Source organism: Cygnus atratus, chromosome 5 (genome assembly GCF_013377495.2).
Source record: "Cygnus atratus isolate AKBS03 ecotype Queensland, Australia chromosome 5, CAtr_DNAZoo_HiC_assembly, whole genome shotgun sequence".
Taxonomy (NCBI): Eukaryota; Metazoa; Chordata; class Aves; order Anseriformes; family Anatidae; genus Cygnus; species Cygnus atratus.
The window spans coordinates 33802407-33820827 of record NC_066366.1 but is presented as its reverse complement, the minus strand read 5'-3'; the positions used below and the strand labels follow the sequence as shown (position 1 = coordinate 33820827).

The 18421-nt window shown below is 44.8% G+C and overlaps 1 protein-coding gene across 1 annotated transcript in view; it reads left to right on the top strand.

Moving 5' to 3' along the window:
* The window catches only part of LRP4 (LDL receptor related protein 4), a 76881-nt gene that overhangs the window by 33579 nt on the left and 24881 nt on the right, over positions 1-18421 (top strand). Inside the window, exons 2-8 of the mRNA XM_035539146.2 lie at positions 5197-5343; positions 11267-11383; positions 13438-13551; positions 14015-14131; positions 16514-16642; positions 16977-17096; positions 17228-17353. Of these exons, the coding sequence (XP_035395039.2) occupies positions 5197-5343; positions 11267-11383; positions 13438-13551; positions 14015-14131; positions 16514-16642; positions 16977-17096; positions 17228-17353 (870 nt within the window). The remainder of the gene's footprint in view (positions 1-5196; positions 5344-11266; positions 11384-13437; positions 13552-14014; positions 14132-16513; positions 16643-16976; positions 17097-17227; positions 17354-18421) is intronic.

Sequence of the window (18421 nt, the reverse complement as noted above, 5' to 3'; positions counted from 1 at the left end):
ATTAGATGCTCATGGGTTCCTGAAACAGAAATTAGAAATGAAGTGCACTTACCAAAGCCAGGACAAAATATTCTGATGCTTGGTCTTTTTATTTATTTATTTTTTCTTCCCTCCAGAAATGCTTTTTGCTATATCCTTCCATACCTCTTCTGGGGGAGAATATTCACAGCCTTGTGCCTGTCACTGTTAGGATTTCTTTTTTGCTCTCATTTTGCATTTAATTCCATTGTTCATACTCCAGTTCTGTTATACAGCCCTAGATTTTTCCTGTATGTCACTGCCAAATATTTGTGCTGTATTCTCGCAACTTTTCAATATCCAGTTATATCTTCTATCCTCTGCCAGGGACTTAGATGGTAGGATTAAAATTATAAAAGCTGGTATTGTCATCTTTTTGTTTTGGTTGCATCTCCTGTGGTAGTGAGATGGCTCAGAAATATCTGTCTTCCCCTGGAGGTTTTCTGGAGGCGATGAAATGCGGAGTCTGTCCCTGGAAGGGAAGGAACCCAGGGCTGTGTGTTGCTCGGTCCTGGACCAAAACAATGAATGTTCTTTTCAAAGGCCTCTGTTTCTGAACTGAACAGCCTGCAACCGTAGGTCGTGCCAAATGTTTTAGTACTTTTTTTAGGGTTTTCTAAACGTGCTGGTGTTGTTTTTACCTTGCGGTATAGAAGAAATAAATTGATACTTAGCCATGATTAGCTGTGCTACTGTGTTATGTGTACACGCAGAATGGTACAAGCAAACTGATGGCTGTGAATCTAATACTACTACTTTTAAAAATAGCAGTAAGAATTTCTGTGTTAGGATGAAGGGGAAAAGATGCGACTAATAGGGTGGCATGGAGAGGAAGAGTCTCTTGCATAGCCGTTTCTTGGTACCTGGACAGAAAGAACATGTGGAAAGGCAGCAGGGTATTGCCTGTAGATGCCAGGATCTTTGGCAGTTGTTTGTGCAGTGTTCTTGGCCCTCAACCATTTGAGGTAACTTCATAATATGTGAGAAAATCCTGCTATTTGCTAGAATGCTGCCAGGGCCTGACAGAAGTGATGGACCCTGAAGAGGAAGAATGTGTTTAAGCAACAGCCTGTGGAAGGTGGAATCCCTACAAACCAGGGGTAAGAGCTGCTATCTGTCACTATTTTCCCTGAAAATAGGAGAAGCTTTTCTCCTCCTGGCATGCCATCAGGATTTAAAAGAAAAAGTGTTTTCAGTCTCCCCTAAAAACTTGCTGTTGCTAACAACAAGGGGTACAGAGTTCAGTTTGATAATTATTCTGTCTGCTTAAGTTTCCTTTGTAGTTTCAGGGACTCTGTTGCAAATACAGGGCTGTTATGTAATAGCTCTGAGCATTGCAAGTGACCTCATCAGCAAAATGAACCTTTGTAGGACTGGCCAAGACAGGCCAGGAGAGTTGAGTGATGTTAGCTGAGAACCTGGCAGTGTCTCTGCATAGCTTCTATATATTGTTTTACATATATTTCAGTGTTAAAATATGTCATTTTTTGCCTCTTGCATAAGCAAAATGATTTTGGAGTACAGAGGGCTGTTAAAATGTCCAAGTCTCCAGCGTGATGAAAAGTTTTAGGAAAATTGCTTGTCACGGCTAAGCCCCAGAGGCGCCCCTTGTTCTTGCTCTGGAATAATGTGCAGAAGTGTAAGAAGATATTTCTGCTTTGATTGCTGGTCCAGTTGCCTGAAGGGCAGGCGCTGACTTCCGTTGTGTTCGTGGACCCCTGACGGACTGGCCTTGAAACGTGACACTGGAGGTTTATGTTCCACCCTAACGCATTTGGTTAGTCTTCCATCTCACACTCCCCATCTTTAGTAAGAGCTCAATGTTAAAGAATAAGTCTTGTGTTGAGGCTTCTCACACCAAATGCTCTTCTTCCGCTTGTCTTTGAGGTGATGGAAAAAAACGCTTCTCATCTTTCTTCTTCCTGGCCCTCTCTGGTTGCAGAGGGTGCTGTCACTGGGGCTCTGAGCACTGGGAAATAATCATGGGACACCAAGGATGAAATACTGTCCACATTGAAATAATTGCGAAAATTTCTGTTATCTGCAGCTTGTCCCAGGCTTCATTCAGTCTCTTCTTTGTATTGGATAAATGCTAGTCATCCGGGATTGGTTCTTCTGATGCTATTTACAGGTTGCAATAAGTTACTGCATTAAAAATGGTCATCTTTCAAGGTGAGCAATAGTTGTGCTCTCTGAACAGTGAAGTCCAAGTGTAAGATTAAGGTAAATCCTGATTTATAAAGCATTTCATAAAGACTAGAAGGTTAGTTAACTTCAAGATCACAAATTGCAAAGCATTAGACTCAGAAAGGTCATAACATACTGTGCTTCACTAGTCTAAATTTACATAACAGTGCTATGGGTATAGGCTCATGCATATAAAGAAGCGTTGGTACTTGGGTTATAACATACCCTTCAACTCCCAACAGTTTCTGAAGCCTGATAAAAACACAAGCCAGAGGTGGCTGAACGTAGCAACTTTAGTGAGGTGGGAGGAACAGGTTAAAACGTGTATATTTATATAACCTGATATTGGTTGCAGTAACTTTTGAAGATAAGTGTGTTGAACAATTCAGCTGGTTAAGTTGTCGTATGCAGATTTCCCAGCAGTTTGAGACTGCTGCACTAATTCTTCCTCTGCAATTGCAGAGGTGTTCCTCCATGCTGCTATCCAGCAGCTAAAATAACTCTCACTTTTACTTTTTTTTCCCCAATTTCTCTCACTTGTGTTTACCTAGAGATAAATTATTGAATATTTTCCTCAAGTTTAAGAGCTGTTTGTCTCAATGTTTGATCCTTTCCTGTTGCCGAAGCTACCCTAGGTCATGACATGGTGAGGTCTTGGCAATATAGAGCAAGTTGCTGGTACTTTCATGTATGTCTTTAAGGGTAATGAGGATGACGATCATCTTCTTGGTGTACTTCAACAGGAAGGGATATTGGAGCTAAAAGTAGTTAGAATAAGTGCTTTGGGTTACTGTTCAGCAAAACAGTAGAAAAATTGCTTTGAAAGAGGTACTTTAAACAGCAGCTACCTTAATTACAATATGCAGCTGGTTCTGCCTTTCTGAGTCGTGGTAGGCTCCAGCAGAAGGTGATTTGTCTTGAATTTCCTGTGCTGTCAGTTTGAAGAAACTTCTGCTTGACCTTTGGGGAGGCTTGTTGGTTCTTCTGAATTTCATTGTGATTATTTGTAATAGTCAAATGTATTGTGTTGATGATGTGTTACTTTTCCTTAAGGATGTCTGTGCTGAGTTTTTTGCCTTCTGACTCACATTAGGATTAAACTTGTCTTTTGAAATCTGCATCACTCACTCGCTGTCTTTTTGAGCCAGGCTTTGCTTTGGCCATACCTGGTAAGCTCATTGAGCATCTGTGACTGCTCTGTCCCCTTTGATTTCTATGTCCTTCTTTCTGTTCCTTGTTCACATTATACTCTTCCTCCTTCTGTCTCTTTTTACACCACATATTCACTGCTTTCCCTAGCATCTACAGTAATGCCTTAGATGTGCTTTTTCTACTAAGCCTTTTAAAGATAATTTGTAGCAGAGACGGGAAATAATAAAAAGCTTACTGTACCCATGGCAGCCTATGAAAGGGAAGACATGGCAGCCGATTTTATTGGCCCAATTCAGTAGCTCATGGATGTGCTTGGGAAGTAGTTTGTAGCGTGGCCTTGCAACAGGCAGTATAGCAGTGGGGGCAAGCAGCAGGGGCTGGCACTAAGCTCAGCCAGTTTTGTTGCAGAAGAAATTTATCCTGGTATTCCTCTAGGAAGAAGTTCATCCCCTCGAAACTTAAATCTTAGCTTAACTTGTCTAAGAGGATGTCTTCACTGGAGGGAGTTCTGCTGTTGAGAAAGCTTGCAGAACAGTTGCGTAAAATTTTGCAGATAGTGCTTTTAACAATTAGAATATGAAATTATGAGGCTTTTTTTTTCCTCTCTGTAGGATGTTGTGGTTTGTTTGCTACAGTTTATAGTTTATCTTGGTTTATCTTGGATATACTAACAGTAACAACTGAGATCAATAAGTCTGCAAATAGATAGGCTGGGGAGTCATATCTGGGGATACCACTTGTGGCAGGTATCCCCCTGTACTTCTTTCCTTATGATTTATTTCTTATGCTTAGAGCTTTAAATTTGTTTGAATTGCAGCAAAAAGGAAAGACCAAAAAAATCCAGTCACAGATTAGCCTGAGGTGGTTGTTGACTGATAGAATAATCATTTATTTAACAGTGGTATTGATTATATTGATTGTCTAGATAACTTCAGACAGAAGTTCAGGTATGACTTCTTCCCCTTTGAGAGGTGGGCTGCAGCCTGTTCTCTCAAGGCAGAGACTTATTCACAGAATGTGTGGGATAACATCTTAAACAATTGTATTTGCAAATGGGTGAGAGTCAGAGTTGAGCAGAGCATTGTTCTGTAGCTGGGAAAGTGGAGAACAGGATTGGGAACTCCTTAAGCTAACATTAAGGCTGAAAAAAAAAGTTCTTATCGGATTATAGCTTGACATTTGGACTGCATTTTCTTTTGGTCAGTTTGTAGAGCTGAAAATCCTCTTCTCTTGCTTTCATGAACGTCAGTTATGCACACGGCAATGTCACAGGTTAATCTCTGTCACAGGTTAATTAATAAATAAGAAAGGATGTCTTCTTTATTTTACTGAAATCTCTAAAGCTGTGACATGTAAGAGGTTGGCATCTAGAAAGTTCAGAGTCTGGAGAAGATTCCTGATAACCCTCTGAAGTAGAATCTTTGATATTTCTTCTGTTGTGTTGTCAGAACTAAGTGCTAAGTGGAGCAGCATCAGTGCTGTGCTGTAGAAGAATGAGTCTGTGAAATAAAAAGGGGTGTTCTGATGCCTGGGATTCCTTGAATTTGATTGTGACTAGTGCTGAGTTATTTTCCAGCTAACTGATTCCTAAATCTCTTTTTGGCAGGTTGCTATTTGCTGTTGTCTTCAAATAGCTCTATTCCAGGAAACTGTGGATAGTGCTCCATCTCCTATTTCAACAGTGTGAGAGGGATGAATGCTTTTCTTTGTAGGAGAGTGTATGTTCGTGCACGCAGTGTGTACGTGGAGAACAATTGTAATGTCAGTTTATATTTAATGCGTGTACCATAAAATAGAGGCACATCTTCAAAACATCTTTTTCCTTCTGTTCCTTTGCAGGTGTATCGAGTAGCACCGAATGCTCCTGTGGACGTAATCACTTTACATGTGCTGTCAGCGCTTTCGGTGAATGTACGTGCATCCCTGCTCAGTGGCAGTGTGATGGAGACAACGACTGTGGGGACCACAGTGATGAAGACGGCTGCAGTAAGAATACCATTTGTAACTTGTGTTTGTGAAAGCTGAATGTTTTAACTGTGACAGGTAACTTGAAACAAACTGTGTGTAAGAAAGCAAGGTACTCAGCAGTGAGAGAGCTGCGCCTATGGAAAACATGGGCAGAGACAGTTTCTTCCTTTTGAGTGAGATGTTTTAGTTCTGAGATAAATTCTCAGTGTTGTTTTCTTTTTTTGTGTGTGTGTTCTGTTGCAAACTGTACAACGAACTGACATTTTTAGAATCAGTTCAGTAGGTTTTTCCTCAACCATTATCTTTTTGACACATCCCAGCCTGACTGACTTTCCTATAAATATTTTCAGCTTGGATTGATGTCCTCAGACTGCCTGGTTCTTGTAGGTGTTTTCCTGTAGTTCTTGGGAGAGTCCTGCCTCTGCTTACCTGGCTATGACGGGAACTGTTTTTCTTGCAAATCTGAAGCCCTGCTGTGATGGGAGCCAATTATTCCGTGACATGTTTGCTTCCTGCTCCAGATCATGTTTACAAGCCATAGTCCTGTAGTAATAATAGTAATAAGCAACCTACCAGCTGTCATGCCAGCTTCATAGACTTTCTTTCGTTGGTGTCAGCTCTCTGGCTTGCTGACAGTGTCTGGCTTGGAAGCCTTTGCTATACATGCCCAGAGTAGCTCAGCTGCCTTCCTGTCTTGTGCCAACAGAGACTACTTTGGACTGTCCCTAACGAAAGCTGCGTGCGAGAAGAGGAATGGTTTTCATTCTGCCCTTCTACAAGTACTTTGAAGTCCAGTGTGGTGTGAATGAGTCTTACTTCCTGTGGCAAGGGTGAAAGGACAACTGAGTAAACTTGGCCTGAGGATTGATAAATAGTTCTGTTTCTCATAAGATACGCCAAATCCTGTCCTAACCATCCCCCAACAGAGCCATTTTACTCTGAATTTAGCATCTGTATTGTACCTCCTCAGCTTGTAAATGTGTAGCTCCTTGGGACGCAGACGTGCTTGCCTAGCTGCATGTGCTGTTGTACAATGCTATTTGGTTTAAAGAGCCTGAAAAATAATTTACTTCTTTTACCTTAAAGCTTACTGAAAGTAGCATTCTGTTTCCGTCTCATTTGGGAACTTCAGGTAATTCCTGTTGAGCTACAACACATTCAAGTACAGTAGATGTTTCTTTGTTGCCAGAAACAGCAGAGCTACTACACCTACAAGTCCCACACAAATGTATTTTGTGATGATGTGAGGATAAAAATATCCCAGGCCTTTTACTGAAACTGATGGAAACTTTTTTTAGAAGAATAGTCTTCCCTCTGCCTTCTCCATAATCACCAGTCTGAAGCTCAGATGCAAGACCTTAGGTGAAGCTTTGCTTCTAAACCTCTGGTTTGGCTAAACTCAGTTTATGGTTTCTGTTGAAAAGACACCACTTCCATATCTGGTATTTCTTGTGAGTAAGGTTTACTTCATGCTTCATTATTTTATTGGGCTTGGTAAATGTGCTTTTCCTTTAAAAGGCATCAAAGGGCATCACAATTAACGCAGTGCCCCTCAGGCATAGCCCTTTTGATTGAAGGGTTGTGGAAGATTGGGTGTTGATACTCTTTTTTTCTTCTCTTTTCTTTTGTATTTTTGACCAGCAAAGTGCTTAAATACAGTTTGGCAGCGCTGTTGAAAATGTTTTCTGTTATTCTGGAACTAGTCTTTCCAAAAAATGGTTGGTGAAATGTAGTGTCTCCTTTTTTCCCCAAGAGCAGGCTAATGGACATTTCTGGACTTATGGTCCGCTTGATGCAGAGCTCAGCAACCAGGTCTGTGTGCATACAGATATGTAGCTATGCGAGTACAGCTGGGGGGCAGGCTACTGGTAGTATGAACGTTTTGTAATTAATATTTAAACTAACTCCTCATTCTTCATATGACTGAGAGTTTGTCTAATCAAACTGTATTGTTCAGCCTGCCGTGATCCCGATCAGAGCACCAGTCACTTACTGTCCTTGGGCACAAAGCAACCTGGGCACTGCAGGCAACAGGGATAAAGTGTTCAAAGGCCAGTGGGACGTGATTGAGGCTGCGTTTCACCTTATAAACGTCCCTTTCCCCCTGCTCTTCCCCCTCCCCTTCGGCTTGGCCATAAAAGAGCGCCCTGTGTAATACGAGTTGGGAGAGGGGGAGGAATAGCAGGCCTACGATAGACCTAGCTTTGCTGAAACTTTGGATGATGTCCAGTGTGACCATGCAGAGGGATGAGCTCAGGGAAATGGTTGGAAGTTCAAAGGCCTTTTTGTGTTGCTCACCGCAAGTTGACAGATGTGCTCTCTTAGGCTGTCGCTGGCCCGCTTAGCTCTTCCCGACGGCTCCCTTTCCTTGTGCTTGTTCCCTCTGCTTGGGGAAGCAGGTTAGTTCCTATCTTTGTGGGCGTTTGTCTGTCTTCAGTTCCATCCCAGGACTTGCCTTTGCTTATTTCTTTCAAGAAAAATACTGCTGCTTTGCACGGATGTGGAGAGAATTGAATAGGGAAGGGGGGGTTGAGGCTTAGTTGTGTTTACTGTTGCAGTACCTAATCCTGCTCTGAGTAGTGGTAAAACCATGTTAGTGCAATCTAACATTTTCTCATCAGTGGAAGCAGTGCCTATGAAGGCCTTGCAGCTATCTTAGGAAGTGTCCTTAACTTTACCACCGCCAGAAGTGGGGCTGACGTGCTAGAGCTGTCCTACAGTCATGCAATAATTACTATCAAAGCTGGGAAGAAAATATAGGTGTTCTGTTTCCGGGTTTCTGGCTGCTAATTCAGCTTGATAATCCAGTCTTTCTCCCTCTCTGGCAATGGAAGGAATCCTTGATGTTTCACATGTGTAGCCATGTTCCCTTCTAATTAAGGGAGGAAGAAGATGGAGGCATGGCTTTTAAAGTTAGTTAAAGCAGTAAAATCGCTTAGCAAATTGTATAGCTATTCCACGATGGCAGAAGAAAATATAGTGGAGGTTGTTTGAATATCTGCACTGTGTTTTCCTAAGTGTGACACCGTAACTTTTAAATTTACTCTTAACTTCTGAATTTTGAAACCATTTTTTTGAATATACTTACAACAGCACTACGCATTAACTCTGGGCTAATGATATGCCCTCAGCTTTAACTCCATAGGAAAACAACTCAAAATATGAAGAAATAAATGACTAACAGAAGGGCTGAACAATAATAGCCTCAGAACAAAGGGCTGTACAGTGGAGCTGAAGCTGACGTGTGTAGAACTAACAGGAGGACATGCAGGAATGTTTCAGTGAGGACAGTTTGCTTTTTAAAGGGGAGAAGGGATCGTGGGCTGGGAGGAGCAGGGCTGGGAAGAAGGGTTAGGGAGAGACAGCCCCTGCGTGAAAGCTGCTCCTGGAATCTCCTGCGTTTGCCTTTGAAACATCTGTTTCTGAACATTATTAGATTCAGGTTATGAATTTACACAGATCCCTGGCCCGATCCCATTGGTGGTTCCTAAGCTTTATGAAACATCAGCCTTCATTCATTATTTTTTTTGTCTTAAGTGTTTTTTCTTTTTTTTTCTTTCCATTTTCCTTCCTCCTTTAAAGGAGAGCTCCTGTAGAAGGGGATTTATCTCCCCCCTGGTGTTGTCTGGGCTGGCACATACTTGCTGTCTGCTAGGGTGGGAATTAGGTCCTCCTTTGTATGTGGCAGCTTGTGTTTTGCTCTCTTTCCCCTGCTCCTGCTCCCCCTCCCCTGTGGTTGAAGCTCAATTTTTATATTTAAGGGAGAGTATGAAATTGGCTGAACTGCTCCCTGTAGGGGTGGAATTTCATTTTGTGTTGTTACCTCATGAAGGGATGCAGCAGTTCAATGGGATAATGGTATCAGCTCTGAACCAGTGCTAATGGCCTAACCCTCTGGGAGCCTGAAGAATTCTCCCCTGGAGAGTCAGCATGCAAATTCCCTTCCAGGCGGCTCCTGTGCAGTCCTTTGGTGATTAGTCACGCTGGGACTGGGCAGAGCAGACAGAAAAGCATATGCTGGGGGGATGGTCTTAGTCCTGAAACTGCAGCTGAGGCCAGGGAAGGTTTGCTCAGCATGTGAAGTATGTATGGGAGCTGCACTTGGGGGAGAGAGGGCTGATCTGTGGGGCTGACTCTCTGAATCCAAATATCTGTCTTGGCTTTGATTGGAAACGGAGTTTGGATTTCTTTCCCCTTTTTATCTGCCCTGGGGAAGAAGGAGGCTCTCCTCCTTCGCTTTGATGCAGCAGCACAGGGCTGCTCAGAGAAAGCACCGTGTAAGGAAGTGGGTCAGCCACGGGACGACCAGGGTGCTGTCAAGCTGCGAGGGCGACGATACAGATCTGTATGCCTCCCTCTCCTTCGTACCGCTCTGAGGCCTGGAAGTGGCTGAGTGTGATCTGGACAAATACCTACACCGAGACATCCTAGATGTGATAGGAAGAACCTTTTCCTGACGGCTGGTGCCACATTCTGTATTTTGTCATCAAGCGTGGTGTTCAGCAGTGATGTCCTGTCAAATACAGAGATGCCTTTGCCTGCCTTGCTACAGGAGTGGCTAAGGTGATCCACGTCTGTGGTTACCAAAAGACGTCTCTAACAGCCAGTCTGAATTTAACTGCAGTGGTGTATTCTTAGGGGTGGGAGGCTTTTAGGCCAGGCACTCGGTATGAAATGTTGGGGGACGTGCTATAAAGAGCTGTGAACGATTCCGTGCAGTGTAATCCATACTGCTTCCACAGGGCACCGGCAGCAGTCCTGGCCTATGTGGAAATGGAGGGCTGGGAAAGCCGAAAATGTGGCTATTTCTTCTCCGTATTAAATCCTCCTCCTTGTGTGCGTGGCTGCTGTCTTCACCTTCTTTTAAGCCTCCCGCCCCCCTTTGCGCCCCCACCCCCGGGACAGTGTTGGCAGGGGAAGAAGTAGAGGCAGAGCAGAGGAGGGCTGACCCCCCTGGTGACAGATGGGAGATGCTGTCGGCAAGCTGGGCTGGGATGAAAGGGTTTCAGGCACTAGCCTCTGCGGCCCGCTCCCCTTCACGTCGCTGAGCTAACGTTGCTCTTTGGAGAACACCACACCTGTCAGGAGCGGTGTCTTGTGCAGCCCCTTCCCCGCCACAGCTGGCAGCACTTAAAAGCATGAACCTCCCCAGGGTTGAGGGTTTCTCTCATCTGTGGGGGCAGGACAGAGCTGATGCTCCCCCTTGAATTCCAGCTTTGTGGCTCTGGGCCTCCTTGAATGCTGTGGATCTGTGGTTCCACTCCATTGCCAGCAGAGTCCCGTGTAGACAAGTGTCCCATATACCCTCTCCCTCGGTCCCTTCTGGAGACCTTTAGAAGGGTTTGAATTCTATTGCCCGTACCCGAGGCACAGTGAATTTATCCTCAGCAATGCGTTCCTGCCTCTAAGCTTCTCCTCGCAGGTTCTTTAAACAAAAAAAGCTGGCGGAGTCCCCAGGCTGAAACACGCTTTTCATGTGTTTTTTCTTGTGGCATGTGCCTTGCAAAACCCTGTTCCCCAAACCATTGTTTCTGATGGTTTTTATCCTAAAGAACTCACTGTGTAATTGAAACAGGATGGACTGCACTGGGAAGCATGCAGGAAAATGTTGATATTGTAATTTTCCTTGTTATGAAACAAGTGCCATTATGGGATGATAGCAGGCTTAGGGATGAAAGAGAAAAAAGGAACTCGGTGGGAAATTGTGATGGCTACTCTATTGTGGAAAGGTCAGTGCTCCTCTGGGGAGGAAAGGCTGACAAGCTGCAGACCTATCCTGCCCCCCCCACCCCTCGGAGGCACATCTCTTCCTTGTGACTTGAAATTTCATGTCTTTTGTTTCTAAGAGGTGTAGCCTTCTCCCATCAGGAGGGAAGGAACTTCTTTTTCAGGAAGGAAGCCGGCTGTAGCTCCATACTGAGGTGTTTCTTTGCTCTTGTAGTGCTGCCCACTTGCTCCCCCTTGGACTTCCACTGCGACAACGGGAAGTGCATCCGCCGGTCATGGGTCTGCGATGGAGACAACGACTGCGAGGATGATTCTGATGAACAGGACTGCCGTAAGTCACCTCTCGGAGGGGAGGGGGTGGTGCTGTGCCTGACTGCCATGGGTGGGGAAGGTTAGCCCACTCTGTTACAGGATTTTAAGAGTTTATCCACTGAGGCAGACCTTTGGCTTGCAATAAGCTATATCCTGCCTCTGACAGAGATGTGTACCTGATGTCTGTAGCCCCCCCGCATTGGCACCTGGCTTGCTGTTCAGATACGTGTCCTGGGGGAGGGGGTGCTTCTCTGTCCAGCTGGAGAACAGCTTATGCCCTGCAGCTTTGCTAGTTAATGTCCCATGAAGCACTTCCCTGAGCTGAGCGCTTCATGTCCTCCCCTGTTCGTGGAAACGCCTAACCCCTGCCAAATCCAACTGAACTGCCTGTCTGGCTGACTTCCTGTGGCCTCAGGTTCCACTGTCTGACTTTTCTGCTGTGCTGGGTTGTCCCCAGCATCCTCTCCCTTTAAACTGAGCTTCCTGAAGAGAGGAAGGTGCTGTAGTTATGCTCCCCACACAGAGACCAGTTACCCTGAAAGCTGACTGACTGCTGCCGTATGAGGTGGCCATCTTCAGAAGAGCTGCCATGGCAGGCTGCTAGCTGTGAGCACTGCTGTTGTGCTGCTACAGCTTACTAAAATTGAGTGAATTTTGCCTGAGCCCTTGCAGCTCAGCCCCCTCCTTTGCACTTCGTGTTGAGGACGAGGTTTACTTGTGGTAGGCTTCTGTTAGCAAAAGGTGGTCAGGGATGCAACTTTCCTTCTTCACAACAGATCATCCAGACTGTACTTGGCAGCATGTGCCAGGGAGCCAGCACATTGCATAGCCCTTGAGCTTCAGATTCTCTGAAACTGCAAAACTGTGCTGGTTGCTAGGGCTGGCATCACGCTGCAGTTAGGAGCAAAGTTTTGTGCTCCTGTTTGAGATGATTGCAGCTGCTCAATAAGCATCACTCTGCAGTCCTTGAATTCTACAGAAGTTGTGTGCGCAGTGCTCCAGAGTGGCTCTGATGGAGGAACCAGAAAAATAAATCTCTTGGCTGTAAAATATTCCATGTCATTTTAGCCATTTATGCAATGCTTGCATGCTAATGAATTCACTTTTTGATCAGCATTGCCCTGATCTTTGCCTTCTGGGCAGAGGACTGGGAAGCAGGGTCTGGGGATTTGACATCCTTGTGATGCTCTGGATGAGAGGACTAAGGTTGGTTTTCCAGTCCCTTTTCAAAGCTTTTCATAAAAGAGAAGGTATGTAGGTCTGGGTCTATTTGGTCTTCTGTTTTTCAGAAAAGGTTGGAATGCCCTCATATTTAAGACAACAGTAGAGAAGGGTGTGATCAAAAGTTTTGGAGACTAATGAAAGGAAAAAGGCATGGTTCTGAGAATAAGAGACTCCTAGGGAGTTGTCCAGACTAGCACTTAACCATAGGAGGGTTTCGGTTGGATTAAGGTCTTCAGGTGCTAATTTTGCAGTCCCTTTTTCTTTCCTCACTGGCCTGCAGACAAGCTTTTGTAGAAGACTGGCAAAGAGTGGAATGAGGCTGCAAATACTGGAGAGTTTGGAAGAGGAAGCTGAAATTTTCTCTCTCCCTTTTCAATGAACATATCCTTTCCTTTGAAGGTAGCTTTGGTATTGTGGGAAAAAAAGGTGGAGGTACAATTCTGACAAAGTATTTGTTAGGTAATGATAGACCATATTAATTGCTTTAAAAAAGAGGCCTGTGTTGCCTCTTTTTTTTGTGGGGTTCACTTGAACCAGACTTGGAGCTATGCAAGAATGCCAGCACAGGGTGCGTGGCTCCATTATTCTGTTCCAGGTCCTTCCTCCAATCCATGTTCTCAGGTTTTAGAGCCCACTGTGCTAGCAACTTGCGGTTGGAGTGGAAGAGAGAGACTCGGAATATCACAGTGGCCATCCTGATGTTGTTAAGATAAGGGAAATGAACTCTCCAATATAGTGGTATCCCTGGAGGAGGAGGATGCTTGATCTGTGACCTGCCACAGGTTTGGCGTTTGCTAAGGTTAATCTTATTGCCTTGTCTTCACTTTATTCTCTGTCGTGTCCCTGCAGCTCCACGGGAGTGTGAGGAAGATGAGTTCTCATGTCAGAATGGATATTGCATCCGCAGCCTATGGCACTGTGATGGAGATAACGACTGTGGAGACAACAGCGATGAGCAGTGTGGTGAGTAGTGGCCCTGCCAACATTATGAATGACAGTGATGGCTGCCTGCCCCGCTGGGGCTTGAAAAGGCATCGCGCAGACTCCCACCTGTGCAGCTTTAGGGTCCTCTTAGTGTGGCAAGGGCTCGCAGCTGGCTTATCTGGGCTGGGCTTGTGGGATATTGTGTTCCCATGGCTGGCTGGGATCTCAGGTTGTGTGGCTTATTTGCCAGGCAAAAATCACTTGAGGCTTGTTATTCCTTGACATGCGATTGTGAAGTCCCATGGATTCCTTTCAAATCCTGTGCTCTGTGTCTGCTAAATGAGCACTGATGGTTTTGTCCTGGCACGGCATGACATGGAAATGTGTGGTTTAATGAGAGGTCTTGTTTGTCAGTGCCCTAGGAGCTTCAGGAGCATTGTATGGTTGTTTCCTGGGTACTCTGAGAAAAGACAAGGCTTTGTTTGTATTACTATCTTTGCAGATATGAGAAAGTGCTCGGAGAAGGAGTTTCGTTGCAGTGATGGCAGCTGCATAGCTGAGCACTGGTTCTGTGATGGTGACACAGACTGCAAGGATGGTTCTGATGAAGAGAATTGCCGTAAGTGCTCTCCTTGCTTTGTAACCACAGGAAATAGCCTTTTGGACCTGCTCCTGTCTTGGGGTTTGGCACGTTTTCTGCAGCAGAGATCAGAAACGAGTTAGTCCTGCCTGTACTGGCAGCTATGCTGCCTTCCGTTGTCTACCCCAGAGGGCATGAGAGGAGGATGGTATGCCTGTTGTGTTACCTCACAGAAATACTTAATCTGTTCCTGACTGCTTCTCTGTTGCTTCCCATGGCTATAAGATCTTGACTCGGAGCAGGGGGTTTATGCTTTAGTGAACAGAGCTCTATATAAAAGTGTAGGAGCTGGAGGGCAGGGAAAAAGGGGAGAAAACTGCTCTCTCCTTTATTCTCTTGTCTGATTCCTGCCTGAAATTTCTTGGGGGGACTTTGCCCGCTGACAGCATCCTAAGGGACTGCATGTTCCCAGCTGGCATGCTGCAAGGGCTGCCTGCCTGCCCAACCCCTCTTCACTCAGATGCTTTACTCAGGACCTTGTCAGATAAGGGCTGATAGGATGAATTAGGTGGAAGCTGATTTGACTGATGGAGATGGGGGACGGTGGGGGTGTGAGAACCCACAGCAGTTTTCTCCTCCACCATCATGGGCTTGTGGCAAGTGGAACAGGAGTCTATTATGTCCCTTCCTAACCCCCGCTGCTCTCTGCCATGTCTCTGAGTGCATTTAGTGTCTGTGGAAGTTTCAGCGGTCCCTTCCCCCACCCTGCTTTCAAAGGCATTTTGCAGAATTTGTTCTAGATAGCAAGAAACTTCAAAAAGCTCTAGGAGGGGGGGATCAGGGCCGCCAGCTCCTGAAGGGCAGGGGAGTGGATGCATGGGGGAGTTGTCTTTTATCTCTCCAGATAATGAGAGCTGGCAGCAAGCCAGGGGCTGCAAACATTTCTAAGCTGGGAAAAGGCTCTAAGAGGAAGCTAGCCTCTTTCCCTCGCCTTTACCCCTCTCTCCTTTCTCATTCCCTTGCCTGTTGCTCCATGCAGGCCATGAATAGGCTCTGGGGAAGTGAGGAAAGATGTTTCAACCTTGCCTGCTATGGAGGTAGAAGGGCAACCTGAATTCATGCCCCTACTCCTCTGAGTTGAAATGCTTCTCAAATTGTGGCTGGCAGTTTTCTATGAGGCATTTTAGGTAGGGGACTTCACTAAGAAGCTCACTTTGGCTGCCTCCCTTTCTCTTATCTTCCTCAGTGTGGCTGTCAACTTTTTCTTGTATCCAGTCCTGTTCATTGTTCATCTAAGACAATGTGGGACTAAGCTTTTTTTTTTTTTTTTTTTGTGGGATGGGATGTATAATTGAATTGTGCTACATGAGAATTTAAGTCATCAACTTCGTTTTCTCCTCAGGGAGGCCCAAACACTACTTTCAGATTCCTTTGGTGAGGCACAGGTTAACACACACGTTAGTAACTAGCCACTGGATACTGGCTGAACTGGAGATCTTACTGCATGCCTGCAGGCTCTGCCACTACTTGAGGTTGGATAGGCAGGCGTAGTTCAGGTCCCTGATTGCCAGCCTTTGTTTTCCCTTTTGCTTGGTGTATTTGTTTTCTGACCTCCTCAGTTGAAAGACTCATGTGCCTGAAACATGCAGTTCATTCTCCGGACAGTATGAGAAGAGGTGTCAGATTCTGTTGTGTGGGACTTAGATTTTTCATCGCTTCCCACATAGTGTACTGCTGAACAGAGAACAGTGGGCAAATCCTTGACTGCAAGTTTGTTGGGCTCTGCCTAGGGTCATCTGTCTGCCAGTGCTCCTAACTGATAAGGCACAGTTTGTTTTGGCAAAAGCTTGAGAGGAAAGGGAGGGGGGAAAATTCAAAGGTCAGGTGCAGAAGCGGGCACCTCACTGCTTGCTTCCTTTGGTCTTCAAGTGTTTATTTGTGTTAAAATTTTAAAGGAATCACGCCATATTTTAACCTTGCGTTCTGATGTGCCTCAGTCTTTAATATAGAGTTACCCCAAAATGTAGCTTTGTTTTTATACCTGACTTTCAAAGGTTTAATAAACATTGCAAACCTTTATAGAGGGCACTGAGACATAGATAGTATCTTGAGCATAAGAGGGAAGGTGACACTCTTGGATCCTTTTTGTTGCTTTCTCATCAACCCCTTTGGGTTTTTTTAAAGTGAGTCGACTGCACAGTTTCATTTGTATATAGCTTTAAACTGCCCCTCAGTGAAGCACAAACAGCATTCAAGTTCTTCTCAGCAATACAGATCATGCAAAGATATGCAGCAATGGCTAGTAATTTCCAACAATTTTCCATTGAATATTTGCTAGTGCATTATTAGATGGAGAAAGGTTTATTTAAACTGGCTTGTGCCCTTTTACCTTAGGCATTTTTTGTTTGATTTCCTCATTAGCATCAGATGTTCCAGCTGCCACCTGCAGCTTGGAGGAGTTCCAGTGTGCGTATGGACGTTGCATCTTGGACATCTACCACTGTGATGGCGATGATGACTGTGGGGACTGGTCTGATGAATCTGACTGCTGTAAGTTAGTGCAGGGTGGTATACTGGTCCAAGCTTCTGACCTGCAATCCTAAATGGATTTTGCATTGGCTGGAGAGACAGCTATCTGATTTGTCACACATAAGCTGATTCTTTGATTATTAATTTTTTAACTCAAGACAGTGAGAGTAGTCATGGGGGTCACTGTGTAGTCAGCACATTTCTGCATGCAGGAATTAAGGCAGTTTCCAGAAGGGATCTGTTCAGTACCAAGTTCCACTACAGCGGAGCATAAATGTGGCATTGAGAGATTTCTGGGATGTTCCATAGGTCTGAGTTTGCTGTTTATTTATTTATTTATTTAACCTTTCGACAGCATCTCACCAGCCATGTCGCTCTGGGGAGTTCATGTGCAACAGTGGCTTGTGCATTAATGCTGGCTGGAGGTGTGATGGAGATTCCGACTGCGATGACCAGTCAGATGAGAGGAATTGCAGTGAGTGCTGGGGACTGGTGGGAGCATTCTGTTTCTGTGGATGCAAGAGAATATGTGGGAGTGTTACCTTTTTGAAACAGGTCTCTTTTGATCCTTGTTGCTCACCTAATTTTTTTTTTTTCGGTCCTCAGCTACATCTATGTGCACAGCTGACCAGTTCCGCTGTAAATCAGGGCGCTGTGTCCGTCTCTCCTGGCGCTGTGATGGGGAAGATGACTGCTCTGACAACAGTGATGAGGAGAACTGTGAGAATACAGGTTTGGCCTGCTGCCTTGGTGCTTGTAGCTAACATTTCCATCCTGGAGGAATAGGTAGAGAGGTCTCTTTTGGATAGTTTGAGTTCAGCCTCAACTTACTGTGCTTCCCAGAGTATGAGATCTGTAAACTGTCTTCTACACTTGCAAACACGTGCAGGTCTGTGTGCTTAAACTAACCTAAGTAGTGGTGTTTTCTGGTCAGGTATCAGATCCTTTTATCTTCCTATCCTGCCCATACTCTGTGAATTACAACAAAGCTCTGAGACACTTCCATTCAAACCTGGAAGCATTAATAAAGTTCAAAGTTCCTACTTTTGTCAAACGGACTGAGTCTAGCTCATGCCTTCTAGGTAATTCTGGGTAGCTTTCATGTTGCCTTATGAAGCTGCCAAGCAATTTTAACAGGAAGTAGAATCAAAAAGGGCATTTTGTAAAAGTGAAGAATAAAGCCTTTGTTTTAGAGGGTTAAGTGTACCAGCCCCACCCTGCCTTAGACATTTTCTTTCTAGTAACCATTTCCCCTATAGCCATTCTTCTATATGATGGATATGGAAAAGAAGAGGGTTTTAGCAGGCCCTGGTATTATGGTAAGATTCAGGAAATAACTAGAATTTTCTATTTTTCTTAAATCTTTCAGGTTGTTTGTAGCCCTTGTAGAGGAATAGTATATACTGGTCTGTGAATTTGTCACAGTGAGAAGAGCCCAACTGTGTATACTGACCTATTTAGATCAGAGTATTTCAAAAATTGCGTTTAGAGGTGACAAAAAGGATTTCTAAAACTGCAGCCCTTGTTTGGGCCTGCTGAGGAGGGCGCAGTATTTGTTGTACAAGGATAGATGAGCTCAGAGGTCCTGGAGCTGTTGCTCTAGATAAGTCAGTTGGCATGAGTAGCAGTGTGCAGGAGGTGGTGGTGATCCTGGAAAAAGCAATTGTTCTTAGACAAACCGGTAAACCCCTTGCCTTATCTTGATAACCAAGATATTTAAACAAACACTGAAAGAACTGTTGCAGCACAGAAGCCAAATCAAACTTCCAGAGCCACTGAACTTCAAGCTCCCCACTCCAA